Source organism: Xenopus laevis, chromosome 8L (assembly GCF_017654675.1).
Source record: "Xenopus laevis strain J_2021 chromosome 8L, Xenopus_laevis_v10.1, whole genome shotgun sequence".
Classification (NCBI taxonomy): domain Eukaryota; kingdom Metazoa; phylum Chordata; class Amphibia; order Anura; family Pipidae; genus Xenopus; species Xenopus laevis.
Window position 1 is genome coordinate 121,413,661 of NC_054385.1, and position 24,092 is coordinate 121,437,752.

General features: G+C 39.9%; 1 protein-coding gene across 2 annotated transcripts; it reads left to right on the plus strand.

Annotated features, from left to right (window-relative positions):
* Positions 1-837: 837 nt before the first annotated feature.
* On the plus strand, positions 838-19,456 carry LOC108699377 (SLAM family member 9-like). Of its 2 annotated transcripts, XM_041573521.1 has the most exons (4): positions 838-1,230; positions 6,989-7,309; positions 16,787-17,077; positions 18,758-19,456. In XM_041573521.1, exons 1-4 carry the CDS (start codon positions 1,164-1,166, stop codon positions 18,838-18,840), a joined length of 762 nt encoding a protein of 253 aa, XP_041429455.1. In that variant the 5' UTR covers positions 838-1,163; the 3' UTR covers positions 18,841-19,456. The 2 variants fall into 2 exon arrangements, 1 of the variants encoding a protein (XP_041429455.1); XR_005963574.1 differs by lacking the exons at positions 838-1,230; positions 6,989-7,309 and adding an exon at positions 8,507-8,874.
* The last annotated feature ends 4,636 nt before the right edge of the window (positions 19,457-24,092 follow it).

A 24,092-nucleotide genomic window follows, 5' to 3' on the forward strand; every position in this document is an offset into this window, starting at 1 on the left:
CAAATTGGTTGTAGGAGGTTTCCCCATAGGCTAAAACACGAATTTGGCATGTTTTAGATTTGAATAGTCAAAATTAAATTTTTAAAGGGAAAGTACTTTTAGGGTCAGATTTATCAAGGGTCAAATTTCGAAGTGCTTAAAACTTTGAAATTCGACCGCCGAATAGAATACTACGATATTCGTAGCCGAATTCATAGTATTTTATGCATCCTACGATCGTACTTCGAATCGTACAATTTTATCGTTGATATTTAGAAACATTAGAAAAATATTGGCAATAGGTTGTAGAAGGTCCCCATAGGCTAACATAGCAATTCGGCAGGTTTAAGTTGGCAAAGTATATAAGTCTTTTTAAGAGTTTTTTAAAGAGACAGTACTTTGATGTCAAAGTCGAACGATTTTACTTCGAATCGAAGTTGAAGTCGTAGTAGCCTATTTGATGGTCGAAGTACCCAAAAATTTACTTCAAATTTCAAATTTGTTTACTTAGAAAATTCCCTTGAATTCACTTCGACCCTTGATAAATCTGCCCCTTAATCTCCAATCAAATTTGGACTATTCCCTTATCGAATTACACTTTAATAAACTTGAAATTCGAATTTCCAATTCAACCCTTGATAAATCGACCCCTAAGTCTATAGATGTGTTACTAAATGGTGGAGCGTATAAGTTGGCATTTATGTGTGTGTAAGCAATAAGCATTCTAAGCTATTCATAGAATTTATGAAAATGTACATTTAAGTATGTGTGTAAAGCTGAGTTTATGTGGCATTGTGTAAAGTTGGTGAGTGTGTGATTGAGTATAAAGGTATAAGGGTATATGTTTGTTATTCTACATGAGTGAAGGTGTATAAAGGTGATGAGTGTGTCCTTGCATGACTATGTTTGTTATTGTGAGTACATTTGACCATAATCGCTCCTTTTTAGTACTTATTGCTTTTGAACACAGGCCACTCTACTAAGCTTCTACTTCAGCCAGTCTGTGGTTTGGTTTCTAAGATTTGCTGCTGAGAAACGAAACCACTTGCTTACAGTGTATTTAGGGGCTTCCAGTATGGAGATCACTGTCCTTTTAAGGGTGACAGCCACTTCCTCTCCCTCTGCTCACCCTCCCTGCCTGGCCCCACCACCCTCACTCAGCCTTGGGCTCAGCTGAAGAGAAGATGCAGAGAAATGGGTCTGAGAAGCTCACAATCTCCTTTCTTCTACTGCTTCTCTTGTTTGGTTCCGGTCAGTATATTAATGACTTATTTCTACTATAGCAAATTGTAAATTCTTTATATTTCTCATAAAAATACTTATATGCCAATATTACAGTTAGAGAAGAGTGGGAACCATTGGCAGTAGAGTAAGATTAGGACCTCGAATGAGAATGAATATGTCCACCCTGCAGTCATCCAGCTGTTGGACATCTCTGATGCATTTACTAAAAATATCTTACAGATTTACAGTGCTCATTATAACCCATTCTTTGTATAATTAACATTGATTAATGCTACAGGATGTGCTGAGGTGCCAGGGGCCCCCCACTAAACCCTTTCTTCAAAATAGATTGATGCCTGTGAGAGTGACCCCAAAGACTAGTTGATATCCATTTGGTATGGATGAGAGCTTGATCTGGCAGGTTATTCTGACTCTAAAGCTAGCTACAAATGTATAATTATGTTAGTTCAACCTGCTCAACAAGATGGTTAATTAGTGATTGCTGACTATTTACATGAAGACCAAACTGGGGAAAAATTAAAAGCTCTTGGTTTACCTGAGGGCTAGGCTTTATTACTGAATGTTGTAGACCACTAGCACTTAAAATTGCCTCTCTCTGGCATCACGACCCTTCTTTCCTTCAGGAGAAAGGTGGCAACCCTATAACACACAGGGCAGACCATTTATCTGTAAATCTAATTTACTATGACTCTATTAAGGTGACTGTACAGAGCTAATTGGGATTGTAATGGCCCAACTTTGATACAAACAAACCAATATCTGTTTCACCTTCACCAGACATCAATTGATCAAGTTTTAAAATCAGAATCCAAAAAGGCTACTATGGCAAATTATTGGTTCAAGTTCTAGATGATATAATCTACCAACTTTGATTGGCTCCACATAGTTAAATCAGTCAAAGCTTTCCTTTTGGTGACAAAAGATCTGATCTAAGCATGTATGGCCAGATTTACCTGGGAAGGTCTTTGTCTAAAAACCTTGCCCCCCCCCCAACTGATACCTGATCTAGCTTGGCCAAACATTATTTGATCTGGCTTTAAAATCCTATTGGACAAAGATCACATTGGAAGCAATCAGAAAGGGTGCCAATATGACCCAATCATTGAGACATGTTCCAAATGATATTATCAACCAAATTTAGTTTGGCTCCATTGAAAAGGACAAAGATACAAAGATCATTTGGTGACTTTGTTGACTGACTAGACCTTAACCTATGTTACATTTGTCCAGTTTTACCTGGAAAGGTCTTTGCCTAAAAAAAGCTTGGCCTCCTTAACTGATGCTTGATCAAGCTTGACCAGATATGGTTTAAAGGGGAGCCGTCACCCCAAAAAATATTCAAAATCCTATTTTATCACATTAGTCAAGCAAGATGAACTTTAATGACACTATATAAATTATTTGAATCTTGTTTCCATCAGTCTGGGAATTCATAATTATAACCAGCAGGCAGCAGCCATTTTGTGGACACTGTTATTAAGTGTCCACACTGTTATTAAGACAAGACAAGTCTTGTCTCATCTCAGAATCTTGTTTGTGCACCAGAATGGGCGACCTGATGTCCATTCCCATGTCCTGGCTACACAATTAAATGGTGAAGAGAACGGGGGAATGTGGGGAGAGCAGTGACATCTAGGAAGTGCTGAATGGAAAGTGAAAGTAATTGCCTAAGGCATAGAGGAGTGGCAGACAATATTTGATTGACAGCTGAGATGTTTAAATGAGCTTACAACAGCTATGAATACTTAAATAAAAAATAGAATTTGGATTTCATATTTAATTTGAAAAGGACTTTTATTATACAGCTTTGTGTGTCTGGATGACAGGTCCTCTTAATCTGTCAGATGAGGAGTGCGTTAGAAGAATGATCATCAGTGTGATAAAAACATTGGCTCGAAAGCAAAATAAACCCAGTTTAGTTGAGCCCACTTGGGAAGTCAAAATAAACAAAGGCCCACTCATTTGGGGAGCTTGGCAAAAAAATTAATGTTTTAATTTTTGAAAAGTGAAAGGTTACCAGTTCTGGTTGAATCAGAGCAAACAAACCACTGAACTTTTAAAAAGCACAATGCAGCGTAATTAAGGCTATAGCAGGAAATTAAATAGAATTATAAGAAAGAGGGGTTATGTCAACTCTGCAAATCTAGTTGTTGGTAGAGAATGGGGAGATGTTCCCCTACAACTTAATCTGTTGAAAAATGTGAATTAAGGGATATGTGCTAATACAGAGTATAAACTGAGTTTAGAAACTGGATATATATATATATATATATATATATATATATATATATATATATATATATATATATATATATATATATATATATATGAAGGCTTGAGCACACACTTCAAAAAAAGCTTTCACCTGGGTGCAAGACAGAACGACTTATATAGTAATAGAATCCTGATGCACACCAGGATTTTTCTTTCAAAATTTACTTTCTTTATTTAATCGACGTTTCGGTCCACGTCTGGGACCTTTATCAAGACACATTTCAGTACAAGTGAACATGTTATATAGAGACTCACCCATCTGTGACCCATCACCAGACCACACCCATTTTCCAATTACATGCATCAACCCATGTGTACCCTCGTTATTCAATTAACGTATTATATTCCTTTTGTGGGCGTGACCTGTGAATTAAACATACATTGTTTCAATATATAGCGTTAAAAAAATTGCTACAATTTATATAGTGATACATAGTAGTCAACACGATACAACCCTTATAGTGTATAAATATTCAAATCTAAAAATATATAAATATATAAATATGTAAATATGTAAATATTTAAAACAATGTTAATGTCGAGGATTTTCTAAAAAGCGGCATAATCAACTTTTACAGTACTAACAAAGATCTTAGACAGTCTATGTTTCTAAAAAAGGTACAAAGGAACAGTATTCATTAAGACCGCGGGGAGCTAAAGTGTCAAGTGTTCTGATCCAAAAGTCCTTCTGTAACAGTAAACGGTCCCAGTCACCTCCTCTGTTCGGCTCTGGGACCAGATCTATGCCCATAAATTTTAGGGTTGGGAGTCTATGTCCTTCTCTTAAAAAGTGCTGTGGAAGGGGCTGGTCTGCTTCTCCTGTTTCAAATGCTTTTTTAATGGACGATCTATGATTTCCCATTCTTATACGTAGTGTGTTTTGAGTTTTACCCACGTATGTTAAACCACACGGGCATATTATAATATAAATTACATGGGTAGATGTACAAGTTATCCGATGTCTGATATTGATTGTTCTGCCCGAATGAGGATGTTTAAATGTGTCACCAGTCATCATAGATCTGCACGTGGTACAACCTGCACATTTATAACAACCTTTTTTTAGTTTACTTAAAATATCTCTTTTCTGTTCATAACAGTATAGCTTTTTATCACTTTGTAAAATTGGCCATTGACTATCGACAATGTCCTTAACTTTTGGTGATCCAGTGGTATATTGCGATGTTACAATAAAGCGATTTTGTTTATTAGGGGTGGTTTTTGTTTCCTCTCGCTGTGTCATGTGTATACGTGCCTTTTTCAATGACGTGTTTAGTACATGTGGTTTGTACCCTCTCTGTGCAAAGCGATCAAATGTTTCTTGTATTTGCTTTTCACAAGTGTCACTTTCCGAGTTATTGCGTATAGCAGGAACTGTGAAAAAGGCACAGCTTTTTTTGAGCTTGGTGGGTGAAAACTTGTAGAATAAAGCAAAGTGTTTCGATCTGTGGTTTTTCTGTATAATTTGTAACCCAGCCTGTTATTTTGTTTAAAGATTTCAACATCCAAAAACTGGATTTTTTGTTCATCACCTGTTAATGTAAATTTGACTGTAGAATTCAAATTATTCAGACTTTCTACCATATTTAATAGATCTGTCTTTTCTCCTTGCCAAATAATCAACACATCATCGATGTACCGCAGGTATAGATAGAGGGAGTCTTTAAAGGCGGGAAAAATCCTGGTGTGCATCAGAATTCTATTACTATATAAGCCGTGTTCTGTCTTGCACCCAGGTGAAAGCTTTTTTTGAAGTGTGTGCTCAAGCCTTCATATATATACATTTTTTTTGCTAAAAGCACCACAAAAAAATAACTCTTTAGAGACTGTATTTACCATTGGACCTGAATCATGGATGATTTTGTCGAGAAAAGTGGCCAGAATCTTCAGTTTGCAGAGACTTGGCATATAACTGAATCTGAAATTGAAAGAGTATTATGGCATAATACACAAACAGATGAACCGGTGGTTGATAACCCCAAAGATATTTATAACAAATTGTTACATCTAAAGAAGCGCGAAGTGGATCTGGATTTACATGGATTGTTTTTATCGGATTATTTTAGATCCAAAAAAATCCCAAGAGGCTTTCGGATCAAAAATGTTCCCACTATTGGACGACAAAATCCTGATTTCTGCAGAAAATGGATCGGAGTACTTAACAGATGCTCACTAGATCTTATGGTTTTGGTTATTGAAGAAGTAGGCTCTGAAATAGTTAAAGTGAGAAAGGAGCTAGCGTCGCTGGAAACAGCACACCAAACCCTAATAAATGATACAACATTTGCAGAACTACATCAAAAATTGAAAAGCAATGTGGAGAACTTCAGAATGGACTTACTTCATTTCAAAAGAGATAAACTGCGCAAAGTAGAGGAGGATTATTTGCAGCATCGTGTATACCGCTGGCTTGGAGGCGGCGGGGGTGCTGGAGGCTGGCGTGGAGGTGTTCCAAAATGGAGGAAACAGCGTGGCAGAGCTCTCAGCACTATCGACAGTTCCGGCGATTCTGGGGAAGAGGATGTGACGTCAGTGAAACGCACAGAAGCCGGCTCAAGTGAAACGCAGAGCAGCCAGCGCGCAATAGGAAGTGATACTGAGGGAAACGCTCGGTCAGTCCATTTTCACGAGGACCCTCTGCCCACCGATCGAGGACCAATGGACACTGCAACTATACTAATGAGCACCAGGAACATCAACAGAAGCGGAAGAAACGCACCAGGAGGGGCAAGAGGCGGCCGTGGACGTCCTCCCAAGTACCCAAAATGAACCCTATCTACAACCTGTCTCACCACACGCTCACGCCGGCTGAAACCTCCCTACTAAGCAAAGGTCAGATCTATGATGACTGGTGACACATTTAAACATCCTCATTCGGGCAGAACAATCAATATCAGACATCGGATAACTTGTACATCTACCCATGTAATTTATATTATAATATGCCCGTGTGGTTTAACATACGTGGGTAAAACTCAAAACACACTACGTATAAGAATGGGAAATCATAGATCGTCCATTAAAAAAGCATTTGAAACAGGAGAAGCAGACCAGCCCCTTCCACAGCACTTTTTAAGAGAAGGACATAGACTCCCAACCCTAAAATTTATGGGCTATATAACATGTTCACTTGTACTGAAATGTGTCTTGATAAAGGTCCCAGACGTGGACCGAAACGTCGATTAAATAAAGAAAGTTAATTTTGAAAGAAAAATCCTGGTGTGCATCAGCATTCTATTACTATATATATATATATATATATATTAGAAAAAATGACTTGGAAAATCTTTATACTTAGATTTTTTCCCCTTTACTGCTTATAAATGAAAAGTTTAATTTCTGCATTTTGTTCACTTCTTACTTCTTATAAAGAACTTTTACTTTCACTACTGGTCAGTTTTCATATTGTGCCCTGTTTGTAATTTTCTGTGGTTATGTAGTAATTGCAGGGTCCCTCTGATATTTAGGAATCCTATGAATTCCTTTGCAGCATTACAGGATGGTGGTCTCCAGGTCAGTGGAATCCTGAACCAGTCAGTCTACTTGTCCAACCACGTGCATCTCAGTCTTCCTGTACAGAAAGTCATGTGGGAAGTGAAGATCAATAGAGAAACATTTGCCTTAGCTGAGTACAGAGATGGAGGCTTTGAGATCTATAATGATCAGTTCATCGACCGTTTGGATGTGTCTGACAGTGGAACAACGCTGGGAATACGAGAGCTGAGAAAACAGGACGGCACCAGCTTCACCGCTTATATTACTCTCATTAACAAAGTTGTTAAAAAGCTGGTGTTTCATCTCACTGTGTACGGTATGTAAACGTGTGAATGGCTGTGGAAGGTTTAGAAAATATCATCATATTGGTATATTTTTGCTTTATAGGTGGGAGGCCACATTCAATTTATATTTTAGTATTAAAGCAGGATATAACGTTTAAAATGGATGCGTTTTAAAAAAAAAAAAAAGGCTATTCTGTGAATACTAGACATTAAGCCCGTTAAATTAACGGGCGCTAGAACATATGTAGTCAAACATTTATAAAAACAGAATTGTTCTAGGTCGGCGAACGGTAACGTATTTACGTTTTTCAGACTATCATCCACAATGGTAAAACACGCCACAGGGGTGCGAAGTTGTGCGTCTATCTACTTCGCTAGCGTAAATGCGCGAGAGACGGTCCGTGGGGCACATGCGCAGTAGCGCAATCCCACGGACACAGGGACTGGTATTTTATATTGACTGAAAATGCTCCATGTTTAATGTGTTGTCTATTGCTCCTACATTTACATTTGAAAATCCCTATAACAGATAGCAAGGTCAGTGCTTTGACAGTGGATTTAGAACTATATAGCCCTTGTTACAATCTTACATACATCTTCCTAATTTAGAAAACATTTCCTCCCAAGGCAGTGAATGCCGAAGGATAAATGGGGGAAGCTATGGAAGGTTATTTCATATGTCACTCTGAGTTGGTGTCTCAGGGCACCTTTGGGAGCAATTAGTCTTTGGAAAAAAAAATTCCCATTGATTTTCACCTTTAATGTTGTGTAGTAGAAACATACGATTAGCCAGGAGTCTTTTATATAGTCAGCATATTTCTACCCAGAAACTGCCTGTAACAGATCTCTGTCAGTCAATAGTTGTAGAGAATAATTCATTAAAGCAGAAGGAAAGTCTGTTTGTGTGATGTTAGAGACAGACAGTGTGTGTATGTGCTGCTGCTGCTGCTGGTGAGTGAGTGATTGTGTGAGTGAGTGTGTAAGCCTTGGTGTGATAGATTGTACAGAGTTGTTGGAGTGTGTGTTTGTTAGAAGTGTGTATATGTTATCAGTGTGTATATGTTCGGAGTGTAGCGAGTGTGTATGTTCCTGTGTTTAACTGTTTGTTGCCCGGCTGCAGATGAGCAAGCTGCTAGTTAGGAGCTCCCATGTGCGAAATGCGAATGAATTAGCGCCTGGCGGCGGTGGAGCTACTAATGGGGCTGCTGGTGAGGTGGTCAGAAGAGGAGGGGTGTCCTATACATGGGCGTCCACAGAGGGGGGCAAGAGGGGTCAGTGCCCCCCCCTGGGACCAGCAGACTGACCATCTGTTTATTCGGGCATTTTGTAATGTGGGCCGCTCCTGATCTATAATGTTCATTTCAAACTGTGGGCTCTAGGACCGCTCCTCCGTCCCAGCTCCCACTGTGGCTCCGCCCCTTCCACTCGTCTCCGTTCTCATGCTGTGCTGTGTGCAGGCCTGCCTGCCTGCCATCAGGGGGAACAAGGAAGAAAGTTTTGGGCCAGGCAGGATTTAGGCTCAAAGGGGGATTAGCCAGCCCCCCTTACGAGCGTGGACATCACTGATGCCGAAGACGGAAGTACAGGAACTGATGTGGTAAGAAGGGGAAGCCAGCAGTCACTGTGCTTCTCAGGAATCTCTTTAGCCTGCACTCTGTCTCTCTCTACCCCTCTCTCTCTCTGAGTCTTTGTTTCTCTCTCTGCCTCTCTCTCTCTGTCCGTCTGTCTCTCTCTCGCTGCACTCTTTCTTTCTCTCACTGCACTCTGTCTCTCTCTGTGAGTCTCTGTCTCTCTCTGCACTCTGCCTCTCTCACTACACTCTCTCTTTCACTGCACTCTGTCTCTCTCTGCACTGTCTCTCTCTCTCTCTCTACTCTGTCTTTTTCTCTCTCTGCACTCTGTTGTTCTCTGCACTCTGTCTCACTGCACTCTGCTTCTCTCTGCACTCTGACTCTCTCTGTGAGTCCCTCTCTTTCTACAGTCTCTATCTGTCCACCAATGAAGTTTTTTTTTAACTTTTATGGGGGGCCCCTATCCTAACCACCAATTGTTTTTTTTAACTTGTATGGGGGTCCCTGGTAACCAGTGGGTTTCTAGTGTTTGTTTTATCTCCCATGTTTGTGTGGCTTTTATTACTGTGGTGTTGGGTCTGGGACTGTCATCTAGATTATGTAGGTACCCAGCAGAATGAATTGTAAAAAAGAACATGTGGCTACATGGGGTATTTATGCATGTACTTGCCCCTGTGCCATCTGTTTGTGAGTTCTGGGGGTATTTATACATGTACGTGCCCCTGTGCCATCTGTTTGTGAGTTCTGGGGGTATTTATACATGTACGTGCCCCTGTGCCATCTGTTTGTGAGTTCTGGGGGTATTTATACATGTACTTACCACTGTACCATCTGTTTGTGAGTTCTGGGGGTATTTATACATGTACTTGCCCCTGTGCCATCTGTTTGTGAGTTCTGGGGGTATTTATACATGTACTTGCCCCTGTGCCATCTGTTTGTGAGTTCTGGGGGTATTTATACATGAACTTGCCCCTGTGCCATCTGTTTGTGAGTTCTGGGGGTATTTATACATGAACTTGCCACTTTGCCATCTTTGTGTGAACTAGGGTTGCCACTTGTCAGACAACCGGTATTTTGAAGGGTTGCCCGGGTCAAATTAGGGAAACTGTGCAGGATTCCCTTGATTGACCCGGCGATCGGCTGATCGCCGTGGCATAGCTCCACCCCTTGATGGCAGTGACACACCCACCTATCTCACAGGCCCGCCCACAGATGCCTCCTTGCCCCACCCTGGAAAATTTTCTGTGGACACCCATGGTCCTATACAATAAAGTTGAAGTGTCACCGGTTTCCTTCTGGTCAGAGCCGCCATCGGGGGAAGGGGGGGGAGCACTCCTCTCTGGGCCCCTAGGTTTGGGGTGTTTAGGGGGGGTGTAGAGGTGCACTTACTTGGATTTCAGTGAGCTGCAGACTGAGAGGGAAGGCTGTTGCCAGACCGCCGGGCCAGACACCTCTCAAGATGTCTGTAAAATAGTTTTCTTCGCGCAGCGCCATCAGCGCAGCGCCTTCTGCGCATGCGCCAGGCGCCTTCACGCACACACTCGGCGCGTCACAGTAGGGGGCGGGGGGGTCGGAAGGGGCCCTGCACAGTAGTCCCGGTGGGCCCCGGGCCCCCCAGTCCGACCCTGGCTGTTGCTATGGTGGCAGCATCTTCTTTGCCGCACACAGCTGTCTGTAAGGTAAGTTCTATCACCGTTTTCGACCCGATAAAGCAGTATGGGGATTTGATAGGCTGGGTGTTGCTCAAACTTCACACTCTATTCCATTCCATTCCCGCTTTTGATATCACGTCCTGGATCTGTACTTACACCTTGCGTAAAGCTGCTAACTGCAAGCTTCCTCCTGCTGTCTTACAGACAATCCCGACGCTACATCTCATCACGCGAGACTGACGTCACCACTACACGGTCCGTGGTGCACATGCGCAGTAGCGCATTTCCACGGACACAGGGACGGACTGGACGCAGAGACACTTGGATTTTATTATATAGGATATCCTCATTAGTCTGCATATTTGTGTTTATATATGCAGAGCTCTAGCAGTCAGCACGATGATGGTTGTTCTATATGAGGGGGGGTGCACGTTCTTCAGCAGCCACTTTCCACTAAAATCACAACATTTGGAACAGGACCACACAATGTTCTTCTTATTAAAAAGCCTTTATTAGAGCTTTAGGGCATCACAGCAACACACGTTTCAAGCCGTGCAGAGCTGCCATGTTACCGCGTTTTGGTGCAGCCACACACTATGCATCTACACTAATTGAAAAATAGTCATTAAGTATTACACAACACAAGATTGCTTATAATTGACACCAGTCCCTGCCAAGATGAGCTTACAATATATGCATTATAAAGTTGTTATTAGTGATGGGCGAACTTATTCGCCAGGCGCGAATTTGCGGCGAATTTGCGCGTTTCACCGCCAGCGAATAAATTCGTGAAACGCCCGCGAAAATTTGCGGCAAAAAATCGCCGGCGTCAAATTTTTTTTCCATAAAAAAAAACGGACGCCGGCGCCAAAAAAGGGCGCCGGCGTAAAAAACTGGCGCAGTTTCACGAATTTTTCGCCGTTTCGCGAATTTCGCTAATTTTTCAGCGAAGCGAAATGGCGCAAATTCGCCCATCACTAGTTGTTATCCTACTACAATGATGACAGGTAGTTTTTCCTTAGCTACTAGACGATAACACCTTGATGACATCTTATAAACATGACAGACACATGGACTTTGCAGGGCTACTTTAAGGTACCAGTGGGGACAGGGCAGAGATTTGATTGGTGGGCCCTACAGCAAAATCACTACTCTAAATCAGTTGAACTTTAATATAATAAATAAGGCAATAGATATATGGCTCAACCTTACTAGGACTGACATAAGAACTAGGTGATGTGCTGCTCAGGGTCACTATGTGATATGATGATTGACCTGGGGATATAGGATAGAATGGGCCCAAACTGGCCTGTGTAGCCAAATGAGATATCTATCTGCACATTAACATGAGCAGATCATGTGCAAGGACCAATTAAAACAAGAGAAAAACAAGCTAGACTTTAAAGAAGTTCCTTTAAAAGAACAAAACCTGTAGGAATTTTGCTGAATGTGATGGATACAGAAAATAAAGATCTACAATAAAAGACAACACATCAGGAGTCATAAAATAAATATTGGGGTTGATATATAATAAATGTTATTGAAAAGCTACTAACAGTGCTCTGTTCATCCACCATAGCCTGCATACTAGTGATGGGCGAATTTGCGCCGAATTCCCGAAACGTCTCGTTTTTGACGCCGGCGCCCGTTTTTGACGCCGGCGCCCGTTTTTGACGCCGGCAAATTTTTTCGACGAATTTTTGCGGGCGTTTCGCGAATTTATTCGCCTGCCGCGTCGAAATTCGCCGCGAATTCGTGCCTGGCGAATAAATTCGCCCATCACTACTGCAGACCAAGAGGTGCACACCACCTCCTGTGCATCATGGAATCTCTGGCTAATGTCTGATCTGAATCCAGTCTGGATTCCAGACGTCTTGGCCAACATTCTACCCCAACTCAACTCAAGGTTGTGCTTCATCTTTATCAACAGATAAGCACAAGCACAGACAATTTGGAGATTTTACTCTTAATTTTCTCTTCTTTTTCCTTGCCCTCTTTTGTCGAGTTTTGGTAGAACATCCATGCCAAATTTATAATTTAGGCTTTTTTTTGTGGCTTTCTTAGATTTTGCCTTTTTATGTACTGTACCCTTCATTTTTTTCTTACAATGAAGAATTTTAAAGCAACAGTGCTTCTTTTTTTCTCTAGCTAGTACTTATATAGACTCATCACTTTCTATAGATTCATACGATGAAGTCTCATCATATTATTTCATCCAAAGTTCCTATTTCTCACCTGATGCTTTATTACAGCCATAACCATTTTTTGTATCTTCCTTTTCTACATTTCTTTGCTTGTTTATAGCAGTAGAATTGTTTTCCAATTTTTAGCCCCTAGGCGTTTGTTTTTGCCCCTGCCAGCTTCTCTGTCCTCAGAATCAAGGGTTTTACTCCTCTTGCAGCAAATAAGGAAGTTATGGCCACATTTCTTCTTTTCTTTTGTTGGTACAATAATGGACTCATCTTTTTCCACGCTTTCATCTGATGTCTCATCTAGAGTCAACTCGTTTCTTTTTCTTTTTCAGTTTTAACGGTAGAAGCATTTCCGTATATAGAAGCCAAAGCGTTACTTTTTGGTCTGCTTGGATTTTTTGTTTTGTGTTATGTCCCAATAAGATCCTAGACCAGAAATTTGAAAATCTGGCGTTGGATATTTATAATTGTAACCTGAGTGAAATAAAACAGACATAAAGTTAGCAGAACATCCCATACAAAGGAGAACAATTAATTAATGCTAAGAATATTTTTTTGAGTTTAAAATTTTAATAACATATTATGATATGACATGTTGAGGTTGAACAGGGAATATTATTTTTAGCAGATGCAAAGGCAGATTAAGCTTATTTTGTGCCTACAATTTTAGAAAAACCTTCTCTTAAACTTTACACCCGTATCTGCTAGGAGGGAATATAAGATAAAGGAGATTTTATTATTTTATTCATATCATGGGCCAAACTAACTTACTATACTGTCTCTATTGTTCTGTTTCTCTTCTTGATTCTTACTGACATTTTCAGAATATAGTTGATATAGATATATAGAATATAGATTCTTGCAGTCTCACCAGCCTTACTTCCAATTTACTAAATTAGTAGAAATCTCTCTCAGCAGGTCCTTCAAAAGGAAAAAGTCAGTTAAAAAGCAGGCACTTACTTATATAGGTATCAGAGATGACAAAGACTCATTGTTATATACAGGGATCTATATAGGGGAGTAGAAATCTATTATAAGTAGTGGAAATTATAAAGAATACCAACGATGTGTGTTTCTCATCACATACTCTATTAATTAGTTACTTCCTATAACGTTATTGCCCTAAACAAGGACAGTTTAAATAACAAATGTAGGGCTAGTTAACCATCATGAGAATGCAGATAGTCTACACTTTATATATCAGATTACGGGGCCCATTTACTTAGCTCGAGTGAAGGAATAGAGGGAAAAAAACTTTGAATTTCGAATGTTTTTTTTGGCTACTTCAACTATCGAATGGGCTACTTCCACTTTCGAATCGAACGATTCGAACTAAAAATCGTTCGACTATTCGACCATTCGATAATTGAAGTACTGTCTCTTTAAAAAAAAACTTCGACCCCCTACTTCGCCACCTAAAACCTACCGAACCTCAATGTTAGGCTATGGGAAAGGTCCCCATAGGCTTTGGTAGCTTTTTTTGGTCGAGCAAAAATCATTCGATCGATGGATTAAAATCCTTTGAATCGATTTTTCGAGCGTTCGATCGAATGAATAGTGCTAAATCCTTCGACTTCGATATTCGAAGTCGAAGGATTTAACTTCGACAGTCGAATATCGAGGGTTAATTAACCCTCGATATTCGACCTTAAGTAAATTTGCCCTTACAAGGTAATTCTAAGATGAAGCCCTGTTTAATACATTGACTTACTTCATAGGACTGTTTCTCCGCTGCTTTCGGGGTTGCTTGAAGTTTAACCAGGGGATCTTCATTTTGTTCATATCATCATTTTTCTTCTTCATTTAAAATATCCCAATCAATGAGCTGTTTATTGAAATATGCGTTTGACGGTTGATTATTTTCAAAGATTTTATGCTACAAAAGAAACAGAATTAATGAGAATACTGAAATATTCATTGGGCCATGGAACTCGGAAGTAGTGATGGGCAAATTTATTCGCCAGGTGTCAATTCACTGCGAATTTCTGCGTCTCGCCACCGGCGAATAAATTCTACATGAATTCCGTGAAATAATTCAGTTGCTCATTGCTCATTATTGGAATATGGCAGGAGACATACAGGTTTTATCTATTACCATAGATATCATGAATAATTGATTTGCTCATTGCTTATTATTTGGAATATGGCAGGAGACATATATGAAAATCTATTGAACAGGTTTAAAACTTTTAATGGGTGAGGAGTGTACTGGTCCATTGATCTGGTCCACTTTAAGCAGGTCTGAATGGGTCCCTATTATGACATGTGTAGCACTATAGTAAATTGTGTGTTCTGTACACTACTATTGAGCTCCACTCCCAATAAATGTGCTTCGGATGAGACCAAAATCTTAGGGAGTAAGCCCTCGCAACGGTATGGAGGCAGGGTGTAGTGCAACTGTAACTGGGTACAGGGTATAATAAAATGGGTACCAGTGGTTCTTATAACTTAACCATGAACATATTTATTGAACATACACAATCCTCAGTGGAGTATACAATAAAGCAAACAGGAGTTCGCATTAACATTGGATAGGCAATACTCACAGCACCATTTGGTCAGTATTAGTCCCCACAGGCAAGAGGACAAGCTCAGCAGCAATAAAGGTACACCCAGCTTTCAGCCTTTTCCCTAAGTGGAACCTGAGGGGAATCTATCTACCCTGTTCCTATACACATAGTCCCTACTTCTGGGCTATTAGTACCCGGGATCTTAATCCCTCTGACACTCCTCGTCGGAGCCTTGAGCTGCTCAGCTAAATAACCTGTCTGTCTATAAGGGTGAGTAGCCTATCCTGACTAGACCTTACCTGTCTAGGTTCCACAGAGCTCTACCTGCCTGTTCAGGTCAGAGCCAGCACAAAATGGACACTGAAAGCATGGCTTCAGAGCCTTTTATATCCTAGCACAATGCCATCTGCTGGTCACTGTGAGAAACAGCAAGGGGCATAGCTTAGAGCAGGAAGAGCAAACAGTACCCCTCCCAACTTTTAGGAACCAGTTAGGTGTCTATAACACTAGGGAAACTGCCTGCAAATAATACTAGGGGTGGCTATTTTACACATCCCTACACATGAATATGATATTAGTACAGTCCTAAGAACAGAAGTGATTCAAATAAACACAGTCATATTAAGAAGTCTGTTTTTGGTTCTTGTAACTGTTTCTTTCATTGCACAACACACTTGCCTTGCTCAATGGCAGGATTTCTAAATATAAACTTGGGACCAATCCAAACTTGACACAAAACAATGGCAGCATGAATTATTAACTATAATTCTACAATAAATAAAATGAATTATTAACTATAAATTCATTTACAGTTACTCCACTGCTGGAAGGTGAGGTTGTGTCCCCTATCAGAAGGGAAGAGATAAGAACAAACAAAAATGTCATTAACAAACAGTAATAAACCACTGAACGTTAAAACGAGATGCACAAAGTGTACAGTGCTGAGTACATACTGTAAGTGGCACTTTATAAATAAAATACATGTGCATACAACAATTACAAATCTGTAAGCATTTCATTAAGCACACACAAATCTAAATATGCAATGTGACATATAAAACTATTTAAAGGAGAACTAAACCCTAAAAATGAATGTGGCTAAAAATGTCATATTTTATTTGATAACTCCATTCAAATGTATGGAGTTATTTAACACATTAAGACAGGGCCTTAATTTAGAGTCAGTATGTGACCTGACTGAATCCAGACTGGACTATTTACAACCCACCCTAATTTATTGTATTATCTCTACAATTGATCTCTATCTATCTGTAACTTCCTAATTTATTGCCCATGAATAACTTTCACTGATCTAACAGTATATATTCTGTGACTTTCCAGCTTTCATTTGTATTTTGCCTGACGAAGGGGCCTTGGTGCTCTGAAAGCTTGCAATCTATTTTTTTTATTGTTAGCCAATATAGGTATCGAAATATAGAAATATATATCATCCTGCTTTGTATCTCATTTGATTGAATGCTTACTGAGGGTTTTTTTTGTATTTGTCTGGGGCTGGAAATTGCGTCTTTTATTTTTAAACTACATTATAGAATCCATTGGATTGATATTCCTTTTTTTAAACAGAACCAGTTCCTGAGCCAAATCTACATATACAAGTGGAGAAAGTCAAAAAGACCTGGTGTAATGTTACTCTGCATTGCTCTGTGCCAACAAATGTATCCCTGATATTCTACATCTGGATGTACAGGAATGGGAGCTCTGGGTACCAGCACTATACTAATGGCACCACTATCCACCTCTTACTAATGGATATCCCCCAAAATATGGAATTCCTCTGTTTGGTACAAAATCCTGCAGAGCACAAAAATGTATCTGTTCAGGTACAAGAAATGTGTAAATATGTGGAAGATTCTGGTAAGTACCACTGAACTGCATTTAATACATAAATAAAATATGTATAGAAAAATACTGTGATTCAGATTAAAGGATATCAGTGCAGGTTTCATGTTTCTTCCAATGTCAACGATACCAATCTCAGGGAGTTATTTATTAAAGTCCAAATGCCAAAAACTCAAAAAAAATTGGTTTTTTTTACTGTAAAATCTGAATTTTTAGTGGAAAAAAAACTTGATATTTTTTAAGATTTATTAAACCCTGGGGATGAAAAAAGTGCAAAACTGAAAATCCAGCATCTCAGACCTACCGAGGTTGTATATAAATTAATGGGAGAGGTCTCTCTCCTATTTGGAAGTGTCTGTGGTCTGCGCTGGAATTAACCTGAAAATCCAACTATTTTGGACTTTTTAGGAAAAAATCCCAAAAAATCGAGCTATTCGGGGAAAAACCTCCGAAAAAATTGTACAATTTTGATTTTCGTTAGATTTTTTTCATGTTTGTCCCCAATCCAATTAAATCCGATTACATTTTTTAATAGAATTTTGATGAAAATAATCAGTTATTTTCACCTAGTGCTGTGAATGAAGCAAGTTTCATATATTTAATGAAGTTAGGCAAGTTTCTTATATTTAAAGGGATCCTGTCATCGGAAAACATGTTTTTTTTCAAAACGCATCAGTTAATAGTTTTACTCCAGCAGAATTCTGCACTGAAATCCATTTCTCAAAAGAGCAAACAATTTTTTTTATATTCAATTTTGAAATCTGACATGGGCTAGACATTTTGTCAATTTCCCAGCTGCACGCAGTCATGTGACTTGTGCCTGCACTTTAGGAGAGAAATGCTTTCTGGCAGGCTGCTGTTTTTCCTTCTCAATGTAACTGAATGTGTCTCAGTGGGACATGGGTTTTTACTATTGAGTGTTGTTCTTAGATCTACCAGGCAGCTGTTATCTTGTGTTAGGGAGCTGTTATCTGGTTATCTTCCCATTGTTCTTTTGTTTGGCTGCTGGGGGGAAAAGGGAGGGGGTGATATCACTCCAACTTGCAGTACAGCAGTAAAGAGTGATTGAAGTTTATCAGAGCACAAGTCACATGACTTGGGGCAGCTGGGAAATTGACAATATGTCTAGCCCCATGTCAGATTTCAAAATTAAATATAAAAAAAATCTGTTTGCTCTTTTGAGTAATGGATTTCAGCGAATAATTCTGCTGGAGCAGCACTATTAACCGATTCAATTTGAAATTTTTTTTTTCCCATGACAGTATCCCTTTAAGGCACTTTCACAAACGATGGGGTATATTTATCAAAGTGTGAAGTTAGAGATCGCCACAGTCCGCTAGCGTGAAATGCCACCTCTCTCTATTAATTTCTTTGGGATTTTTAAAGGTGTATTTATCAAAAAGTGAACTTTTGGGCAAAAAAAAAAACGGAGTTTCCGGGTGGAAAATCAGAAAAATTCGTACAATCTGAATATTTCACGATTTTTTCGAGTTTTTTCCCAAACAGGAAATTTTCGGGAAAATTTGGATAAATAAGGGGAAGTAACCAGTGCGGATTTGGTCTAAGTATATTTCAGAGATAAATTAGATATTTTCGGGTTTTGATAAATAACCCCTAACTCTTTTATTCATCCCTGTAGTTGGATGTTGGAGATCACAGGACTGATACTGTTTTCCCTTTCTTTTTCTGTTACAGATGGAATTTGCTGGATTAAATTATACATTTTTCTTCCCCTTCTTGCCGTGTTGTCTGCTACATTAATACTTTTTTCTAAATAGTAACACACAAGAAATTGACCCAAATTGGCAGGCAGCGACAACCTGTTACACTAAAGCAAAACCCACACAACCACTGGAAATGGACCATCCTTTCCTGAACTTACTGTCCCACATATATAAGGATAGTTGGGAGGTGTGTAATTTGATGGGAAATGCACTTTATATGTGGCTCCTTTAAGAGTTCAAAAAATGAGAGTGAGTCAGCAAAATATTAATTTGAGTTTTTAGGGTACATTGATGGATTCAACAAGCGGCAAAGAAGCATTGCTCAGTGGAGTAAAGATGGTGGAATGTGAGTCTGGTATAAAAGATCTCATGCCAGAAGACTTGTTTCTTCTCTGCCCAAATGTCAATATCAGAGACTGAACGGCATAGTGGGCAGATCAGTTTAGCAATAAAAATTTTAGCAATGTCTCCTCCAATTGGGATTGTTTTGATTGCTTTAAAAGTACAGCATGTTTCCTTAGCAAATGTATCTAGAATTAAATATTTTATATATCTCTTTAGATTGTAATGAGTAGGGTCCTCTATGCCTGTAGTCAGTATTTGTATATAATACACAAAAGCCATGAATATCCTGTAAATTATATCCTTATAAACGGTGAGTTCTGATGTCATCAGTTATAAACGGTGAGTTCTGATGTCATTTCTGTCACATGACTCATTGAAATTTGTGTATTATAATAAATAAAGTACCCCCAATTGTAAAATATGAGGATATTAGAAGTTACCTCGGAGTTCCATGACCTGTATAAAAACACTCGGCCTTCGGCCTCGTGTTTTTATATGGTCATGAAACTCCTCGGTAACTTATAATATCCCTATATTTTACAAAAGGGGGTACTTTATTCACTATATAATGGATATGCTTGATGTCTATACCTTTCTAATGTACAGAGCTGCAGTAAAGTTGGCATTTTATAAATACATGTATGGAGGGGGCAGGAATGGATAGAGGCAGAAGGAGTCTTCCTTGAAGCCAATCGATCAAAACTCAATAAAAGAAAATGCTAAAAATAACAGAAGTGCTCATGTGTCCTTCTCACACCCTACCTCATGGCACAAGTCTATATATGTTGTGCACCAGGGTTGTTTGCAGGATGAACTTCACCCAACTTAAACCACAGGCAATACTCTTGCAAGAATACATGATATGTGTGTTACTGCCTTTGTGAGTGGGACTCGCACTGATAGATGTGAGACTGCAATTGTGTGTTTGTGTCTGAGACTATCTGTGTGTGTTGGGGTGTTTTTGGCTTGTGTTGAGAACCATAGGCCAGTGTTGGACTGCGGGGTCTGGAGATGCCGCCTCAGGAGCCCCCACACACTCCCGCTCTCAATCCTTCTCAATCCTTCTCTATCGCTGGGCCCTCCAACCCAGCTGTAACCCCCTTCCACCTCTGGGCAACCCACCCCAGCCACAAACCCCCTCCACATACCTTATTTTATCCTGTTGTGACCACAATCAGGGCATGGGGGAGGTAAGGGTGCAGAGAAGGTTGAGGAGCAGTTCTGGGTTTGTGGGACCCACAAGGGCCAGAGCCCGCTGGGTTTTTCTCTGGTGTCCTATCAGCTTAGTCCCACCCTGTATCAGGTAGCTCTCCTCAGGCAACATATGCAGTATAAGTAACATTAAGAGCTGAGCTCCCTGAATTAAATATGTAGAAGCCTTCACAACCCCACTAGGTAGAGGAGGTAGGAGTGAGAAGGCTGAGGTGGAAGGGCTGTATCTCCTCAGGTTGTAGAATGCCCTGCATTAGATAGAATCATGTATGTGCTTGTGAAATAAATAGATTCAGGCAGTAACCATAAGAGTTTACAGTACAGAGGGGACACGGAAGAACACAGAGCAAGTACCCACAAAACTAGATAAATAGAAACTCCATATTATGTGCAGTAATCCTTCTTCATGGTGATGGTGAGTGGCGAAGGGGGATCCTACAGCTTTGAATACATCAGATCTGTTTCTAGACAGGGACATGAGTCCAGGTTTGAGATGGAAAATGGGCTCTGGCATTTTAGGTACACAGAAGCCTAAACAGCCTCCCTTAGGCCCAATATTGGAAATTACAGCAGCCCCTCATTTGCCAGAATCCACAGATGCATGGACGCAACATACTGTATATTGTTTCTATGTTGATGTAATACTCTGAGATATGATCCTACTTACAGATATAGTTCTTTAAAGAGAAACTGTCATGGGAAAAATGTTTTTTCCAAAACGCATCAGTTAATAGTGCTGCTTCAGAAAAATTCTGCACTGAAATCTGTTTCTCAAAAGAGCAAACAGATTTTTTTATATTCCATTTTGAAATGTGACATGGGGCTAGACATATTTTCCGTTTCCAACTGCCCCCAGGCATGTGACTTAAGCTCTGCTAAACTTCAGTCACTCTTTTCTGCTGTACTGCAAGTTGGAGTGATATCATCCCTCTCTTTTCACCCCAGCAGCCTAACAACAAAACAACGGGAAAGTAACCAGATAAAAGCTCCCTAACACAAGATAACAGCTGCCTGGTAGATCTAAGAACAGCACTCAATAGTAAAATCCAGGTCCCACTGCAACACATTCAGTTACATTGAGTAGGAGAAACAACAGCCTGTCAGAAAGCAGTTCCATCCTAAAGTGCTGGCTCTTTCTGAAAGCACATGACCAGGCAAAATGACCTGAGATGCACCTACACACCAACATTACAACTTAAAAAATACACTTGCTGGTTCAGGAATGAAATTTTGTATTGTAGAGTGAATTTTTTGAGTGTAAACAGTGTAATTTAGAAATAAAAACAACACCATAAAAATCATGACAGAATCTCAGTAGGTGTCAGTATGATACGGCATAGCCACATGATGCATATTGTGCATTTATCACACTGAGTTTGCAGACTATATAGTTGATATAGTCCCAGCAGATTAGAGGGCTTCTTAGGGGTACTGCCAAATATGCGATTTCCATATATCTTTGAGAAACAGGAAAGCAGTTTAAGTTGTGGAGGATTGTAAACATTTTGCCGTGGACCCAGTTGATAACTCTATCACCCTGAGCATTCTCATATATATTGTTTTAGTCCACAGTGCCATAGCAGAACAATTTAGGGACCTATCTCTCACCATAAAGAGCCCTTAGTAGGGATGAGTTAAATATTTTGCCACATTACATAGAGAAAAAATGCCCATAGACTTTAATGGATAGTAGAAAAATGTTTTGCACAGTTGACTAGGAGTCAAAGTAGGCCTTGGCATTTCAACTGCACAGAGACCCAAATAGCCCCCTCACCAGCCCACACAACAGTGACTGTTGATGGTATATTACAGCAGCCCTTCTGGCATTTGCATGAACCCACAGGTTGCCAGTCTGGGGCTGCTTATGGGCCTCCCTTTGCAATGACCAGCATCCTCCTTATATCTCAGGCTGCTTACAGTGTGACTCTCGGGGCCTTAATGGCTGCCCTACAGCAGTATTGCATTGCATTGGGGACAATAGCATCCCATGCCCCTGTACAAATACAGGGTTTACACTGTTCTAGCTGTACAAATGCAGGGCTCACAGTGTTCCAACTGTGCAAATGCCGGACTCACAGTATTCTGACTGTACAAATGCAGGCCTCTCAGTGTTCTAACTGTACAAATGCAGGGTTCACAGTATTCTGGCTGTACAAATGCAGGGCTCACAGTGTTTCAAATGTACAAATGCAGGGTTCACAGTGTTTCAAATGTACAAATGCAGGGTTCACAGTGTTCTAATTGTACAAATACAGGGTTCACAGTATTCTGGCTGTACAAATGCAGGGCTCTCAGTGTTCTAACTGTACAAAGGCAGGGCTCTCAGTGTTCTAACTGTACAAATGCCGGACTCACAGTATTCCGACTGTACAAATGCAAGGCTTTCAGTGTTCCAGCTGTACAAATGCAGGGCTCACAGTGTTCTAACTGTACAAATGCAAGGCTCTCGATGTTCCAACAGTATACATGCAGGGCTCTCAAAGTTCCAACTAGACAAATGCAAGGCCTGCAGTGTCCTTTGTATCCTAGCAATACATATGCAGTGGCCAGTGCCCTTGCAGTGCATATGCAAATATTTTAGTTTTTCTCTCTTTGGTTGAGTCTTTTCTGTTTATGCTTCTTTTCCTCTTTACCAGTTCCTGTTGGGCCCTCCTGCCTCAACTCTTCCTAATCCTCTCTGCCTCTCCTTTACCCCACCCTCTGCTTCATTGTTCACTTTTCGATAAACACTTACACCTCCTTTATCCCTTATCCCCTGCTTATGTACACTCATCACCAATAAATAAACTCATTTTAAATAAGGAAGACTAGTCCTTCATTGTCATTGATGAACACTGTCTGTCTGTTGGGTATAAATATGTTAATATTACTCAAGCCTATTGTATTATTATGCTGCCCCATTCCAAGATACGGTTTAGATTACCCTAGCAACAAGCAGTGAATGAGACTTCAGAATATAATAGGAGAGGCCTCAATAGAACTATAAGTATTAAAAAATAACAATAAAATTAAAGCTGTTTTTGGCATCCAGGGTCAGTGACCCCAATTTAAAAACTGGGAAGGATTAGAGGAAGAAAACTTATTTGGAAACAATAAAAAAGTTGCTAAGAATTGCTCATTCTATAACATACTAAAGGTTAATTTTAAGGTGAACTGCCCCTTTGAAATATTGTTGGGCTTGGGGGGTTTGTAACTTAGGGTTTAAACGAAACGTATATTTTAGCAATAATGACACACTTTCTACTACTTATGACAGTGTCACTTTAACAGAAAATAGGATTATAATGAAAACCCGAAAACTACAAAATAGGTTATTTCTCCATATTGAATACACAATAACAGTTAGGGGCCGATTCACTAAGCTCGAGTGAAGGGTACTTCGACCATCGAATGGGCTACTTCGACTACGACCTTCGACTTCGATTCGAACGATTCGAACGAAAAATCGTTCGACTATTCGACCATTCGATAGTCGAAGTACTTTCCCTTTAAAAAAAACTTCGACCCCCTACTTCGGCAGATAAAACCTACCGAAGTCAATGTTAGCCTATGGGGAAGGTCCCCATAGGCTTGCTAAACTTTTTTTGATCGAAGGATTTTCCTTCGATCGTTGGATTTAAATCCTTCGAATCGTTCGATTCGAAGGATTTAATCGCTCGATCGAACGAAAAATCCTTCGATCGAACGAACGAACGTTTAGCGCTAAATCCTTCGACTTCGATATTCGAAGTCGAAGGATTTCAATTCGA

Coding starts and splice junctions, on each gene's coding strand:
- LOC108699377 (XM_041573521.1), top strand. CDS start 1,164: ATGCAGAGAAATGGGTCTGAGAAGCTCACAATCTCCTTTCTTCTACTG. Junction 7,310..16,786: donor GTTTCATCTCACTGTGTACG/GTATGTAAACGT, acceptor TTTTTTAAACAG/AACCAGTTCCTGAGCCAAAT. Junction 17,078..18,757: donor TAAATATGTGGAAGATTCTG/GTAAGTACCACT, acceptor TTTCTGTTACAG/ATGGAATTTGCTGGATTAAA.